The 16594-nt window shown below is 48.7% G+C and overlaps 1 protein-coding gene across 2 annotated transcripts in view; it reads left to right on the plus strand.

The window, feature by feature from the left end:
• ETS1 (ETS proto-oncogene 1, transcription factor) overlaps positions 1-16594 on the plus strand; it is a 162424-nt gene that overhangs the window by 35734 nt on the left and 110096 nt on the right. For both annotated transcript variants that reach the window (XM_029075408.2, XM_029075405.2), the window contains exon 3: positions 2528-2672. In XM_029075408.2, the coding sequence (XP_028931241.1) occupies positions 2528-2672 (145 nt within the window). The remainder of the gene's footprint in view (positions 1-2527; positions 2673-16594) is intronic.

A 16594-nucleotide genomic window follows, 5' to 3' on the forward strand; every position in this document is an offset into this window, starting at 1 on the left:
GGCTGTATTCATTGAGCACCTACTGGGGAATACTAAGAGCCTTCTGTGGGCTACTAAGTGTCCACCTACTGTGGGATACTAAGCACCTAATTACTATGAGCTACTAAGCACCTACTATGGGCTACTAAGAGCCTACTGTGAGCTACTAAACGCTTATTATGGGCTATTAAGCTTCTACTATGGTCTACTAAGCACCTTCAGTGGGCTACTAAGCGCCTGGGGGAGTTGAGTAGGGATGAAAAATGAGTTTCCCTGCACTTGAGTCTAGTGGGAGAGACAGAGTCTGAATCATTTACAGTTCAAACAGAAAGGAAAAACGGATGTGATGCTATATACTCTAGCAGCTGAGAAGGCAGGATGATCAATCAGTCTGTCAGTGGCATTTCTTGAGCGCTTACTATGAACAGAGCACTGTACTAAGCACTTGGGAATAAAAGATGTGTGCCGCAGGGCTTCAAGTAGTTGTGGGGCATAAGAGCTAGATTGGCCACTTGTCCTGGAGGATATGGACCTGAGAAGGAGAGAGTTAATCGTGGAAGCCTCCCAAGGTGTATGAAGATAGATTTCTCTCCCAAGCGTTTAGTAGTGTTCTTCACCAGTAAGTGCCCAATAAATATGGCCAACTGAACGTCTGGTGAAGGACTTGGGATGAACTAGCCCACTGCTGACTCAAAGTCATCATGAGCTCTGGAGAGAGATTTCTTGAAGGGATCGTGTGATCAGGTGATCGTGCTCTTTATAGAGACCAATAATTATTATTATTATTGTAGTGTACTCTCCCAATACTCACTACAGTGCTCTTTACTAAGTAAGTGCTCAATAAATACCAGTGATAGAAGTTCTCCGAGAAGACTTTACTGATTAAGTCCTCTTTTCCTCAGCTTGATCTCCCTTCTGCATTGTCTATGAATTTCGATCTGTGACCTTTGGACAGTTGGTATTCACCCCCTGCTCCCCCAAACCCCTAAAGCACTTATGTACATATCTTTAAATTCTATATTATAAATTACTTATCTATTCATATTAATGTCTGTCTCCCTCCAGACTGTAAGCTTCTTATTATGGGCAGGAAATGTGCCTGGTAATTCTGTTGTATTGAACTCTCCCAAGTGTTTAGTGCAATGCTCTGCATGTGGTAAGCACTCAATAAAAACTATAGATTGATTGAAAAGTGCTTAAAGAGTGTCAAGCACTGTTCTAAATGCTGGGGTCAGTGAGGTGGGACACAGTCCCTGTTCTACATGGGGCTCGCAATCTAAGTAGGAGGGAGTATAAGTTTTGAATCTCCATTTTACAGGTGAGGAATCTGAGGCACAGAGGAGTTAAGAGACTTGGCCATGTTCACACAGCAGGCAAGAGGTAGGGCTGAAATTAGAACTCAGGTCCTCTGGCTCACAGGCCTTGGAATCAGAAGGTCACGGGTTCTAATCCCAACTCTGCCACTTGTCTGCTGTGTGACCTTGGACAAGTCATTTCACTTCTCTGAGCCTCACTTACCTCATGGGCACTGAAACGGTGAGCCCCACATGGGGCAAGGACTGTGTCCAGCTCGATTTGCTTGTATCCACTCTAGTGCTTAGTACATTGTCTGGCACATAGTAAGACCTTAACAAATACCATCAGTACGATTTATTGTTATTATTATTATTACACACTGATAGGAAGGCAGGACTGAGGCTCTGACAGGAGCAGGGATTATTTCAGTTAAACTTAAGAAAGAACTTCCTGGTGGTAAGAGCTAGCCCACCTAAGTTTCTATCGGTTGCAGCTGTCCACCTGTCCACTTCCATTTCCCCGCCATCAAAGCTTTTGACAGCACTGGGCTGGGACAGAGCAGAGGGTTACTGACAGGGCACACCCATCGTTCCCACAAAGCCCCAAACCTCACCAAAAGGGGATAGGAAGGGGTGACAGAGCCTACTGCCTGGCTTTTTGTCTCACAGCCTGGTTTTCATTCAAACCCAAGTGTGTACTAACTGGCAGCAGAATGTCAGATTCTGGAACTGGTTCCCAAGGCTGCTCTTTGGACTGTTGGGAGGGAAGGATAATGCTCACCAGGTCAGTCAGTCTACCAATGGTAGTACAGTGCCTGGCACATAGTAATTGCTTAACAAATACCACAATTATTTAATGGAAGCAGCATTGCGTAGTGGATAGGGCATAGGCCTGGGAGTCAGAGGGACCTGGTTTCTAAACCCCCTCCACTACTTGTCTGCTTTGTGACCTTGGGCAAGATACTTAACTTCTCGGTGCCTCAGTTACCTTATATATAAAATGGGGATTAAGGCCGTGAGCCCCATTGGGACAGGGACTGTGTCCAGCCTGATTACTTTGTATCTACCCCAGTGCTTAGAACAGTACCTGGCACATAGTAAGCACTTAACAAATACCACCAAAAAAGGAGAAAAGAATGACTGTACTGCTGGTGTTCTCCAAAGATTGATCTGGGACTGCAGGTGTCACTGATGGATCGAGTGATTGATTGACTATGTGATGCTCATTGTTCCCCTTTTTCTCCGGGACACAGAGGCAGGGGCTCCCCAGTGTCTTCGAGGATCCTCGGATGGCTTGCGGCTTTCAGCCCAACTGTTATCAGCAGAGAGCCGGCTACTTGCTCTGGGATGGGATGGCCACACAGGAAGTCCCCACCGGCCTGGAGCATTGCGGATCAGGTAGGGCCGATGGCTGGGGGAGAGAGGACCAGAGAGCTGGGGCTGGGGGAGAGCGGGCACGGGGATGGGGGGCTGGTAGAAGCTGGCGTGACGGGAGCGTGAAGCCCCTCTGGGTAGCAGAACTCTGAAGGTGGCCTGGAACAGCTTGGGCCTGGCTGAACCCACTGACTTTTGGGCCAGGCTCAGGGCGGCCTTCGGCCCTGGAAGGCTGCCCATTTCTGCAGCGTGGCTAGTCCAGGGTCATCAGGGTCAACCATCGGGCTTGGCCCAGTTCAAGCGGGAAATAGGGTGGCCCGTTGGGAGCCCCACATTTCTGACTCAGGCTGAATGAAGTCAGAAGGTGCCCATTTCTGGTCTCTGCTGGAGACATCTGGGTCTACTCAATGGTTTTCTGAAACTTCTCCCTCTATTGGGTGGAGGACCAAACTATGTCACTACTAGCATAAGTCATGGGCGCTTCTTTGGATGACCTTCAACTGGAGTTGGGATGGTTGGTGGGTCTGTTGTACCCCTTGGCAAGCTGATCCCACCCGCCCTTCCTGGTTTGTCTGGTGATGTGTCCCAAAGGGAGGCAGTCTTGGTCTTGGGCAACCAAAGGGCCTGGATGGAGGCTTTGATCCTGATGCCTCCTTCGGAAATTTTAGGCTAATCGGCAGAGGTTGGAAACCAGGCGTCAAGAGTCTTGGTCCGTGCTGCCCTCTAGTGGCTGGGATGTCCAAAGTGGTCAAGCGGAAGTGGTCAGGTGACTCCTCTGTCAATCATCCATGTTTAGTGGGTATCTACTGTGAGCGTAGCATCATACTAATAATAATGTCATTCGTTAAGCACTTACCATGTGCCAAGCACTGTCCTAAGCACTGGGTGGTTACAAACAAATCGGGTTGGACCCAGTCCCCATCCCACATGGGGCTCACAGTCTCAATCCCATTTTACAGATGAGGTAACTGAGAAGTGAAGTTACTTGGCCATGGTCACACAGAAGACACGTGGAGGAGCTGGGATAAGAACCCATGACCTTCTGACTCCTAGGGTCGTGCTCTGTTAAGGGCTTGAAAGAAGGCAGTAGAGGTAGGAGGCCTTTGATGGGCAGAAATAAAAGTGATGCCTACTGTATGGGCGGTGGTTTCCTTAAATCAATCAGTGAACCAATCGACGGTATTTATCGACCGCTTACTGTGGGCTGAGCATTGTACGAGGTGCATGGGAGAATACAACACTGTAGAATTAATCCACTAGACACAGTTTGATGGATCCAGATCCAGACTGGAAGGTAGGAATTCCTGAGTTTTCATGCCCTCTCTGCTTATGACCTGCCGGGAGATAATGGCAAAGTTCCTTCCTTAGTCTTCCTGTGGTCTCCTCCTTTAAGAGTGTAAGCTTCCTTGGGGCAGAATATGAGTCTTATACTTCAGCTGATTCTTTGTAACTGCTTAGTACACTTCCATACATTCAGTAGACATTCACAAATACCATTACTAGTAGTAGTACTACTACTACTATGACATGTTACCACCAATACTACCAGAGTCAGTACTTTTACTGCCATCATCGTTAATACCTCTTCTACTATTACTACAATCATTACTACTACTAATACCCCTCTACTACTACTATCATCACTACTGCAAGTACAATTACACGTACTTATGCAAGTTTACTCCCACTACTACTAACACAGCCACTACAAGTACCATTACCAACATTATTACTAAAAGTACTAGTCATTGAGTCAGTAAGTTGTATTTACTGAGTGCTTATTGTGTGCAGAACACTGTACTAACCAACTCTCTTCCCCTCTTCAAAGCCCTACTGAGAGCTCACCTCCTCCAGGAGGCCTTCCCAGACTGAGCCCCCCCTTTCCCTCTGCTCCTCCTTCCCTTCCGCACTGTGCTCATTTGTATATATTATTTATTACCCTATTTATTTTGTTAATGAGGTGTACATCTCCTTGATTCAATTTATCTTGATGAGGTTGTCTTGTTTTTGCTTTGTTCTGTTTCGCTTTGCTGTCTGTCTCCCCCATTTAGACTGTGAGCCCGTCACTGGGCAGGGATTGTTGCTATCTGTTGCCAAATTGTACATTCCAAGCGCTTAAAACAGTGCTCTGCACATAGTAAGCACTCAATAAATACTATTGAATGAATGAATGAATACTAAGCACTCAGGAGAGTAAGATGTAACAATATAACAGACACATTCTCTGCCCACAACAAGCTTATAGTCTAGAGGGGGAGACAGACATTACTTTGACCACCAGTCTACCATTCTACTAACCCTGCTACTACATAAGTACTACTGGTAACACTGCTAGTACGAATACTAATACACTCTTATCATTCATTCAATTGTATTTACTGAGTGCTTACTGTGTGCAGAGCACTGTACTGAGCACTAGGAAAGTACAATTCAGGAACAAAGAGAGACCCCTACCCACCACGGGCTCACAGTCTAGAAGGGGAGAGACGGGCATCAAGACAAGTAAACAGGCATCAATAGCATCAATATAAATGAATGGATTTATATCCACTAGTACAACCATTACTATGACTCCTCACAGTACAATTAAAATTACTACTATACTACTACCATTTCTAGTAAATATGAACCAAAGCAGCTACCAGATGATGAGAAGACTGACACTTGTCAGCTGTGTGACTGTGGGCAAGTCACTTCACTTCTCTGTGCCTCAGTTACCTCATCTGTAAAATGGGGATTAAGACTGTGAGCCCCACGTGGGACAACCTGATTCCCCCGTGTCTACCCCAGCGCTTAGAACAGTGCTCTGCACATAGTAAGCACTTAAATACCAACATTATTATGAGATAATGTGGATAGAGTGAAAGGAGGCTCTTAATGATTCCTCCATGTCAATAGTGTTAGATTTACACCTACTGAATGCCCTCTATGAAGGTACTGCTGCCCCAAGGAGAGTACTTACTGTACATCTACTCTGCTCTCCACTGACTCTGGTGGAAGGAGGAGCCTGTTGGCTTCTCAATTGACCAGTCAAGCAATGCTATTTATTGAAACTTTCTACAGGCAGAGCACTGCATTGAACTTTTGGGAAAGTACAATATAATAGAGTCAATTGATGCGGATCCTTACTCTCAATCCCCTGGGACCATGAGTTGGGGGGAGATCATTCTTTGTTCCCAATAATATAGCCACCTTCTTTCAATCCATGGATCAATGGTAGTTATTGAGCACATACTATGCACAAAACACTGACTAAATACTTGGGAGAGTCCAGTCAACAGAACTGGCAGACAAGTCCCCTTCCCATAACCAGCTTACAGTGTTGAGGGGGAGACAGACATTTATATGAATAAATAATATATAATATATAATTTAAAGATATGTATGTAAGTGCTATGGGGATGGGTTGGGTGAATACCAAATGTCCAAAGGTCACAGATCCAATTGCATAGATGTTGCAGAAAGGAGAGCAAGCTGGGGAAAAGGGGGCTTAATCTGGGAAGGCCTCTTGGAGGAGAGGTGACTTTAAATTATGACCTAAGATGTAACTTCTAAATTGTCGGGTAGTCAAGCAGGAGGGCGGCTTGGGCGTCCTAAAGGATTTCCAGGGGTTCAAGAGGTGGTCTGGTCCAGCAGAGCAGAAGTGGTCTGTTGCAGCGGCTAGATTTCCCCAGTCTCTAGTTCAGAGGAGGAGGGCCTTTTTAGGTTTCTCTGGACCACTGTTCGGGACCCTCGGGACTGGGTGTGGCTTGGGAGGGAGCCGTGGGGCTGGAGGCAGGAAAGAGAGCTGTAGGCCCAGATCAATCCGCTGCTTTTTCCAGCTGCAGCACATTTTCTGGGCAATGTGTTGAGTTTTTTTTTTTTATGAAAGAAAGAGGAAAAAAAATACTCTGCATTTTTTCATTTTCTTTTATCCTATTTATAACTCCAGCCTCCTTCCCGTCCTCAGCCCTGCGGACACCCCCGCTTCCCCCTCCTCCCCCCTCCACCCACCGCCCGCCTCAGCTCCTTCTCTTGGTCGGGATGAATGGGCTCCCTTTCTCAGGGAAAGCACATCTGCCGGGGACTGGAATACCCAACAGGACCCAGTGAGAGGGGCCAGGGAGAAACCTGCCTCTCCTCAAATGGCATCGGGCCTGGGCTGAGGCCTCGCCCCCGGTTCCAAGTTTGCAAGCCGCAGGAAGAGGCGGAGCGGCTAGCGGAGAGGGGCGGGAAGATCGGGAGAAGGCTGGAGAGAGAGAGACACCAAGAGATGTGGTGGGGCTGAGAGACACCGAGAAACACCGATAAATAGATGAGGGAATGATAGCCCTGGTGGGGGCGATGGGAGGAGACACCTCTGAGCTGGATGTGGAGGGGAGATCTTGAGGAATAGAAGGTCTGAGGGAGGTGGAAAGAGGAATCAGGGAGGGGAAGATGGAGAAATTGACTGTCATCCCCACGCCCCCTTAGCGAGGGTCAATCAATCAATCAATCAATGGTATTTATTGAGCACTTACTATGTGCCGAGCACTGTACTAAGCACTTGGGAGAGCCCAATACAATGGAAAATGAAGATAGAAGAGAGCTGAAGGGAGAGGGAAAGATAGGGATGGAGAGGCCTAGAGAGGACGAGGAGGGAGGCAGAGGAAGGCAGCAGGAGAATCTGAGGACGACGTTAGCTGGAGGGCTAAAAACGGAAGCCCCATTTGCATGCAATTGCCTTTGCAGCTGTACATTTCTTCATGACAATCTTGCAGTCATCATTTTCTTTCATTTCTACCTCCTCCTCCTCCCCCAACACGCGGCCCCCAGCTCTCTCTCCACCCGCCCCCCCCCCCCGCAACCCCAGCAAGCCTGGAGCCATTAACCAGAGCCAATGGGGGCCGGGCCAGAAGACCCGTGTGAATGAATGGACTCTTTCTGCCTGAGTGGCCCGTCATCCCTCCACCGGGAAGACTTGCCAATCATTGGAGTCCTCAGCCACGGCGGCCAGCCGGGCGGCAGCAAGCTCTGTTTCTGTTTATCGGCCGACTGCGGCGTGTCTCGAGGACCACCCTCCCCATGTGCCCCCCCCAGAATGAGTGCTTCCCTGCCAGTATGTTCGCTGCCCCTACACCTCGACATCCACCAGGCAGGTTCCTGGCACCCAATGTACGCTTCCCCATTTGAATCTTCTCAGTTGGAGGGAAGTGCCTCCCAAGGAAGGAAACTGAGGCACTGAGTGATGCCCTGGGGGAGGAGGACCATGATGATGGCATTTGTGAAGCACTTACTATGTGTCAAGGACTATTCTAAGTACTGGGAAAGATGCAAGCTTATCAGGTTGGACACCATCCCTGTTTTACATGGGGCTCAGAGTTTTAATCTCCATTTTACAGATGAGTTAACTGAGGCCCAGAGAAGTAAAGTGACTGCAGCAGACAAGTGTTGGAGCCGGGTTTGGAAACCAGGTCTTCTGACTCCCAGGCCCGTGCTCTATCCACTAGGTCATGCTGCTTCCCAGGAGGAGGGCAGGGGCTGATTTGGAATCCAGGAGGCTTGGCTTCCAGAGACGGCCCCTCCCCCACCACTCTGACAGTGGTATCCACCCACCAGCTCTCCTGGTTGCTCTGTGGTTTACCCTAGATCTCAAAGCAGGAAAATTGCAGAACAGAGGTTCAAACCCAGGTCCTCTGGCTCCCAGGACAGTGCTTTTTCCCTTAGGCCATGCTGTTTCCTCCTCTCCCCTCCCTACCACACTCCCAGTCTTCCCTCCCATCTCACCACATGCTGGGCTTCGGCCCTCATGCCACCTCATGGGGCCTTGGGTTTCCTCCCCAGCGGTGGCTGGATTTCAACCGGGGATGGAGAGATAGTGGATGACGAGACCGGACACGATCCATGTCTTTCATAGGGTTCACTATCTAAGAGAAAGTTTTTAGCCTCATTTTGTGGATGAGGACCCTGAATCCCAGAGAGGTTATGCGAATAGCCCTAGGTCACACAGTAGGCCAAGAGCCCAGTTGAGACTCTCTACACCCCATCCTACTTCCATTCGGCCACATTGTCTTCCCAGGGATATTTCTGGGCATCAGGTGGAAACAGTGAAGAGAACACTTTGTCCTTGCTTCTCTTCTGGTCAAAGAGATGGGGAGAGCCTGGGAAATCCACACCTGCAGGTCCCCTCAAACTGATCCAGGCCTCTCTGGTGCTGTGGGAGGTCAACCTGGGGTTACTGAATGCATGGCTGGGGGCGTCCAGAGGACTAAAGGAGAGGAGTCTCCTCGGACCCAACTGAGCCCTGCAGCTTGCCATCTCACACTAAAGGAGCTAAATTGGAGCCCAAAATATTAATAGTGATGGTATTTGGAAAGCCCTTACTGTATGTCAAGCACTGGGGGAGATACAAGCTAATCAGGCTGGGCCTGTCGGGCATGCTACCGTGAATCTTCAGGCCAGCCCCTTGCCCTCTCTGTTTTGCCATGTCTCCCTTCCAGAGGTGGGGCTGGCCACAGTCTCACCAATTTGTCATGCGGGTCATTGAGCAGGAAGAAGCTCTGTTTGGATGTGGTGTCCTTCTGCAGCTTCCCCTGGGCCGTCTGCCCCCCAACTAATTCATTCAATCGTATTTGTTGAGCACTTACTGTATGCAAAGCACTGTACTAAGCACTTAGCTAGTTTAACCACTAAGCCACCCCCACCTCCCACTCAGTGCTTGCCCAACCAAGGTAACTCTGGGAGTTCCCCCCATCACCCAGAGCCTCACGATCACTGAAAAATAATAGGAAGGAGATTCCCTAATGGTTTCATTCTGGAAGCTGTGTCTTCTTTTCTTTGCCAAGCCTACTGGGGTTCTGAGAAGAAATAATGATGATGATGATGATAATTATAATAATAATAACATTAGCATTTGTTAAGCACTGGGGTAGATACAAGATAATCAGGTCAGACACAGACCTTGTCACACGGGGCTCACAGCCTTAAGTAAGAAAGAGAACAGCTATTGAATCCACATTTTACAGAAGAGGAAACTGAGGCACAGAGAAGTGAAGGACCTTGCCCTAGGTCACACAGATGGCCGAGTCAGGATTAGAACCTAGGTCCTCTGATTCTCAAACCCCATGTGAGAAGCAGCGTGGCTCAGTGGAAAGAGCACGGGCTTTGGAGTCAGGGCTCATGAGTTCGAATCCCAGCTCTGCCACTTGTCAGCTGTGTGACTGTGGGCAAGTCACTTAACTTCTCTGTGCCTCAGTTCCCTCATCTGTAAAATGGGGATTAAGACTGTGAGCCCCATGTGGGACAACCTGATTCCCCTGTGTTTACCCCAGCGCTTAGAACAGTGCTCTGCACATAGTAAGCGCTTAACAAATACCAACATTATTATTATTATTATTATAAGGACTGTGTCTAACCCGAATTGCTTGTATTGCCCCCAGCGCTTAGTACAGTGCCTGGCATATAGTAGCGCTTAACAAATACCTCAATTATTGTCATTATATGCCAATAGCAAAACGATTTGCTCTGTGCCTCAGTTTCCTCAACTGGAAAATGCCTGTATAATGCCATTCTTTCCTCCTTCTTGGCTTGTGAGCCCTGCATAGAACAGGTATTGTGTCCCATCTGGCTATATCGGTCTACCCTATAACTTAGTCAGAGCTTGGTACATAGGAAGCACAGAATAAATAGTACAATTATCATTAATTTTTAGCATCGTCTAGTGGAGAGAACACGGGTCTGGGAATCAGAGGACCTGAGTTCTAATCCTGGCTGTACCACTTGCCTTCTGGGTGGCCTTGGTCAAATCCCTTAATCTCTCTGGATCTCCATTTCCTCATCTGTGAAATGGAGATAATAATAGTTGTATTTGTTAAGTGTTTACTATGTGCCAAGGACTGTACTAAATGCTGGGGTAGATACAGGAAAACTGGGTCCCACATGGGGCTTATATTCTAAGTAGGAGGGAGAGCCGGTACTGACTCTCCATTTTTCAGATGAGGGGAGTGGGGCACAGAGAAGTTAAGATACCTGCCCAAGATTACCCAGCAGTTAAGTGGCAGAGTCGAGATTAGGAGAACAGAACCTAGGTCTTCTGACTCTCAGGCCCGCACTCTTTCCACTAGGCCCCAGGTACCTAATCTCCCTCCCTCTAGAACTGAGAGCCCCATGGGGGAATGGACCAGATCTTCGTCTCCTCCCCAGAGCACGGCACAGTGCTTGGCACAAGTAAACACTTCATAAATACTATCACTATTGAGAAACTAATGGGAGATTAATGTCTGCCTCCTCCATTAGACTGTAAACTAGTTATGGGCAGGGAACAAGTCTGCTAATTCTTTTGTACTATACTCTCCCAAGCGCGTAGTACAGTGCTCTGCACATAGTAAGCACTCAATAAGCACTTGATCGATTGATTGATAATTCTCTAATGATCTCTCCTGGCCCTCTTTGAGGTTGGGAACAAGAAACTAGGGCCTGGAAGGTGACTTGTCTAAGGTCACACAGTGAATTCAGCATTAGAATTAGCTTGTAATCAACTCCCCCATCAGACACGGCCCCCTCGCAACCTCTGGATTTAACTGCACTGAGCTGCAACTCTCTTGGGGGTGGAAAAAAAAAGTTCGCTTAACATTTTTAAACCACAAAAATGTAGTCCGAGTTTTGGGAAAAGATCCCTGGGGCAGTGAGGCAGTGAGGCTTTATTTGCTTCCAACAACTTGACCCCTCCCCCATAACTCTTCCTTGGGGAAGGGGAAAGGGAGGGGAGGAATAAGAGAAAGGGAGTGGGTGGATGGGGGTGGGGGGGGACAGGCGTGAGGGATGAGGAGATAGGGAAAAGAGAGGAAGGGGTGCTGTGGTGGGGGGAAGGGAGCATAAGAGAGGGGGGTTAGGGGCGTGGAAGTGGGAGAAGTCAGATCCTCCTGGGTCACTGGGGGCTGGATGGAGCATTGGTCTATTAGTCAATGGAAAGCATCGGGTGTGAGGCTGGGGGGCTGAGGGAGGCCGCGGCAGGGGAGGGGTCTCCAGAGAGGGCGTGGAAGCAGACCCGCTCCTCTCTGGCTCTGGCAGCCTGGACACTCTCACTCTCTCTCCAGATGTTCACTGTGTTTAGAGCTGCTGAAGCAGGAGAGCAAACTTGCTCGTTAATAAGTTTCTTTCTATCCCCTGAGCCCAGTCTGCAGCTGGAACAGGGGCAGAGGGAGGGAGGGGGCGGCAGCAGGGGCAGACCGACCTCCTCTTCCTCTCTCTTCTCCGGCCCCACTGCCCTGCCCGCTCCCACCCTCTCCCATCCCCTCCCCCGCAGTCCCCCCAAAATACACACGCACAAAAAAAGAAAAACACCAGCAGATTTTTTATTTCAGAGAGTAAACACTTGGGCCATGAGGGTCTGGAGGTTATGGGAAAAGAGGAAACCATCAACCTAATCAGACAGGCACACACTTCCCCTGCTGAAATAAAACAGAAATCATTGCGCTGCAGGCTTGGGGAGTTAACCCTGGCTCTGCCAGCGAAGCCACGGCCATGGGGATGCTAAAACCGGGCCCCCAGAGCCGGCCCCCTCCTCCAACCAAGCCAGGGGAGAAGGTTGGGCCTGGTTGGGAGCCAATACCCCTGCTCCCTCTGGCCCTCCACCCACTTTGGCATTTCCACAGGTCTCCCCCCATTCAACTCCCTGCATTAATCCCCAGAGAGATCTTCCCAGGATCAGGCCAGATTCTGTAGCTAAATGGGGTATTGCAAGAATTTGGGGGAACCCTTCTGGGAGAGATAGTGTTGGGGTGACCGAGATGGGGAAAGGGCTCCTGGTTCCCATCCACCCGGAGTGCAGCCATCACTGCTAAGACCTTTCCGGAGTGAGGGAATGGGGTATAATTGCAAATTGCATTTGCAAATGGAGAGCAGGTTAGGGGAGCTGAGGCAAGCTAGTGGAAATCCCCCCAAAACCCCTCAGGGTGGCTGGATTCTCTCCCAGACCTCCGATCCACTGAGGGCTTGGGCCCACAAACCCTCCTGGGCCAGAGGGCAGAGGTCAAAGCGAGAGGTCACTGCAGATTGAGAGAAAATATCTTTCCCCTAATGTATAGGGGCATTTCTCCCTGGCCTGATGCCAAAGCTCCTGGAAGATGGAGTTCAACTCCCTTGGAAGCCCAAGCTCCTGCCTTCCTGCCATTTTTTTTTTTTTTTGCCACATTCCCTCCGCTGCCTCCCTTCTGACCCCTGGAGAGTTGTTTGCCTCTTGATGGGACTCTGGGGATCGGAGACATTTGCAGTTAAGGATGTGTACCTCAGCCTTGGAAAGAGAGTCAAGAAATCCGTCAGCTTTTCTGCAGAGAGTTTCACTGGCCCTCCTCTGCCGAGATCATGGAAATAATCCAGCCGGGGGCTCCAGACCAAGGAGAGAGGTGCTGAATCCCTTTCTAACAGCCCTGTACCTCCAGCCCCTCCCCAAAGTTGCCCCCCATCTAGGCCTCCTCAGCCTTATCCTCACCCTCAGATCTGTTCAATCACAACCGTGTGTGTGTGTGTGTCTGTGTGTGTGTGCGGGGGAGGGAGGCTCAACACCTAGTAGAAAGAGTACATGCCTGGGAGTCAGGAAACATGGGTTCCAATCCCAGCTCTGCCACTTGCCTGGTGTGTGTGACCTAGGCTAAGTCAATTAACCTCTCTGGACCTCAGTCTCTTCATCAAATGGGGAGAAGATCCTTAGTCTTCCCCACCTCTTAGACTGTGAGCCCGGGGTGGGACAGGGACTTTGTCCAATCTGATCTTCTTACATCTAAATCAGTCACCTTGACCCTGAGGAGAAACTTCAGTCTAAAACTCCCCAATGTCAGGGCTGAAATCACTAGGTCGCTTGATGGAAAATCCAAGATGGAGGGCTGTGGGGTTGGGAGAGAAGTCAGGCCAGCAGGAATTGAATTTCCCTGGATGCTGGAAGATTCAGTGTTTTTTCATTTTGTTTTGTTCTATGGTATTTCTTAAGTGCTTACTATCTGTCAAGCAGTGGAGTAGATGCAAGATAATCCAGGTTGGACACAGTCCCTCTCCCACATGGGATTCACAGTCTAAGGGAGAGGGACAACAGGCATTGAATCCCCATTTCAGATGAGGCAACTGAGGCACAGAAAAGTTAAGTGACTTGCCCAAGATTATACAACAGCAACTGGAGGAGCCAGAATAAGCACACAGGTCCTCTGACTCGGGGGCCCATGATCTTTCCACTAGGCCATGCTGCTTCCCTGTGTTGCATTGTGTTGTGAAGTGTTGTGAAGGCACCAAGGGTCTCCTACTCCTAACCCCAACCCTCAGCCCCCAGGCCTTCCAGAGAGGGGCTTCATTCCTCTGCAGGAATGGGATAAATTCAGAAACCATCTTCTCTGACTCCAGAACACTGAATGCTCCTGTGCCCCAAACAGTCCGAGAAATGTCTTCTAAATAACAAAGATGTTGTTAGGGAATTGTGGTTATGGCCACAAAGGGCTCCAACCATCCTCTGCACTTCATCTTAATCTAACAACTCCTGCGTGACAGGCTCGGAACTGCTGAATTATCCTGCCTGGTTGTCGGCACATCACCCAGCTCCTGCTAGACTGTAAGCTCTTAGCAGGCAGAGATTTCATGTTTCACTTCTCTGTCCTATCCCAAGAGCTTGGTAATAGTGATCAAAATTGTGGTCAGACTATGTGCAGAGCACTGAACTAAGCCTTGGAAGAGTACTAGACACAGTCCCTGCCCTCAAGGCTCTTGGAATCTAATGGAGGAGGCAGTCATTAATGCAAACTAAGGTGGAGAAAGCAGCAGACTATAAGGCTATGAACATAAGTGCTGGAGAGGTGTAAGTACCTAAGTGCTTGGGGGGCTGTGGGCTCAAATGCAAAGGTAATGAAATAGGCAAGGAAAATTAGGTGGGAAGTTGATGGATTCCTCACTGTGGTATTTCATGCATTCAACATATTTATTAAACACTTCCTGTATGTGGAGTACTATCCTAAGTGCTTGGGAGAGTATACTGCAACAATAAACAGACACATTCCCTGCCCATAGCAAGCTTTCAGTCTGGAGGATATTTGTTAAACACTTACCATATGCCAAGCACTGGACTAAGAGTTTTGGTAGATACACCTCAAAAATCTCCAGTGGTTGCCTATTCACCTGTGTATCAAACAAAAACTCTTTACCATTCTCTTTAAAGCTCTCTGTCACCTTGCCCCCTCCTACCTCACCTTGCTTCTCTACTACAACCCCGCCCTCACACTTCACTCCTCTGGTGCTAACCTTCTCACCCTGCCTCGATTTCACCTGTCTCACCATGGACCCCTGGCCCATGTCCTACCTCTGGCCTTGAACACCCTCCCTCCTCAAATCTGCCAGACAATTACTCTCCGCTTCAAAGCCTTACTGAAGGCACATCTCCAAGAGGCCTTCCCAGACTAAGCCCCACTTTTCCCACTCCCTTCTGCGTAATGCTGACTTGTTCCCTTTGCTCTTCTCCCCCTTCCCACCCCAAAACATTTATGTATCTATCTGTAATTTTATTTATTTATATTGATGTCCGTTTATTCGTATTGATGTCTGTCTCCCCGATTCTAGACTGTGAGTTCATTGTGGGCAGGGATTGTCACTAATTATTGCTGCATTATACTTTCCCAAGTGCTTAGTATAGTGCTCTGCACACAGTAAGCACTTAATAAATACAATTGAAAGAATGAATGAATGAATGAATACAAGATCCAACACCTTCCATGCCCCATATGGGGTTCACAGAGGGAGGGAGAACAAGTTGAGTATCGTCATTTTACAAACAAGAAAAGTGAGGCTCAGAGAAATGAAGTGATTGGCTCAAGGTCACAAAGTAGGCAAGTGGCAGAGCTGAAGTTAGCTTTGGGGTATAGGGCTTTGTCATTCTTACTACTTCTACAGTGGTTCATCCTCCTCGTCCTCCTCCTCCTCTTCCTCCTTCTTTCCTCCTCCTCTACTCCTCCTACTACAACTCTCTTAGAATGTAGGTTCCTGGGGAGGGACTGAGGTTTCCTTGCACTTTCCCAGGATGCCAATCCTAACTTTACACAAAGCAGTAGCTCGTGACAGTGGGGCTGAGGCTGAGGAAAGCCTGATTCAGGCACCTTTGAGCATATCTAGCTGTCCTTCATATTCAAAGGTGTCACTAATGACAATGAGGCTCTATTCATGCCCGTGCAGAAAGGATGGGGGTGAGTATAGGATGAATTTATTAAACGCTTGTGATTTGCAGAGCGCTGGGATAAACACAGGAGTGTCAATGGCTTGTTGGATGGCCTCGGGCAAGTCACAACTTCTCTGGATGTCAGAATGGGTAAGATTCCTGCCTTTTCTCCCTCTTGGACTGTGAGGCCCTTGTTGGATAGGGACTATAATTGATCTGATGATCTCGTATCCTCCCCAGCACTTAACACAGAGAAGCAGCGTGGCTCAGTGGAAAGAGCACGGGCTTTGGAGTCAGAGGTCATGAATTCAAATCCCAGCTCTGCCACTTGTCAGCTGTGTGACCATGGGCAAGTCACTTAACTTCTCTGTGCCTCAGTTACCTCATCTGTAAAATGGGGATTAAGACTGTGAGCCCCACGTGGGACATCCTGATTCCCCTGTGTCTACCCCAGCGCTTAGAACAGTGCTCGGCACATAGTAAGCGCTTAACAAATACCAACATTATTATTATAACACAGAGCTTTGGCAGATACTGAGTGATTAATAAACATCATAGTTACAATGATAGATCAGCTGGAGTTCCTGAGCCACACAAGGTTCACCAGGTTGATCTCACTGAGTGCAGAACACTGTACTATGTGCTGGGGAGAGCGCAACAGAAGCACAACTTCCTGCCTTCAAGGAGTTCCCGACTGATTGGAGGAAGGAGGCCTCTGGTCCTTATGCTGGGATTCCTAAGAGACTGCTCCCCAGCCCCAGGGTGGAACCGAGCTTTCCCGATCATCACCGCTGTTTGCACTTTG

The sequence above is a fragment of the Ornithorhynchus anatinus genome, chromosome 11, assembly GCF_004115215.2.
Source record: "Ornithorhynchus anatinus isolate Pmale09 chromosome 11, mOrnAna1.pri.v4, whole genome shotgun sequence".
Lineage (NCBI taxonomy): Eukaryota > Metazoa > Chordata > Mammalia > Monotremata > Ornithorhynchidae > Ornithorhynchus > Ornithorhynchus anatinus.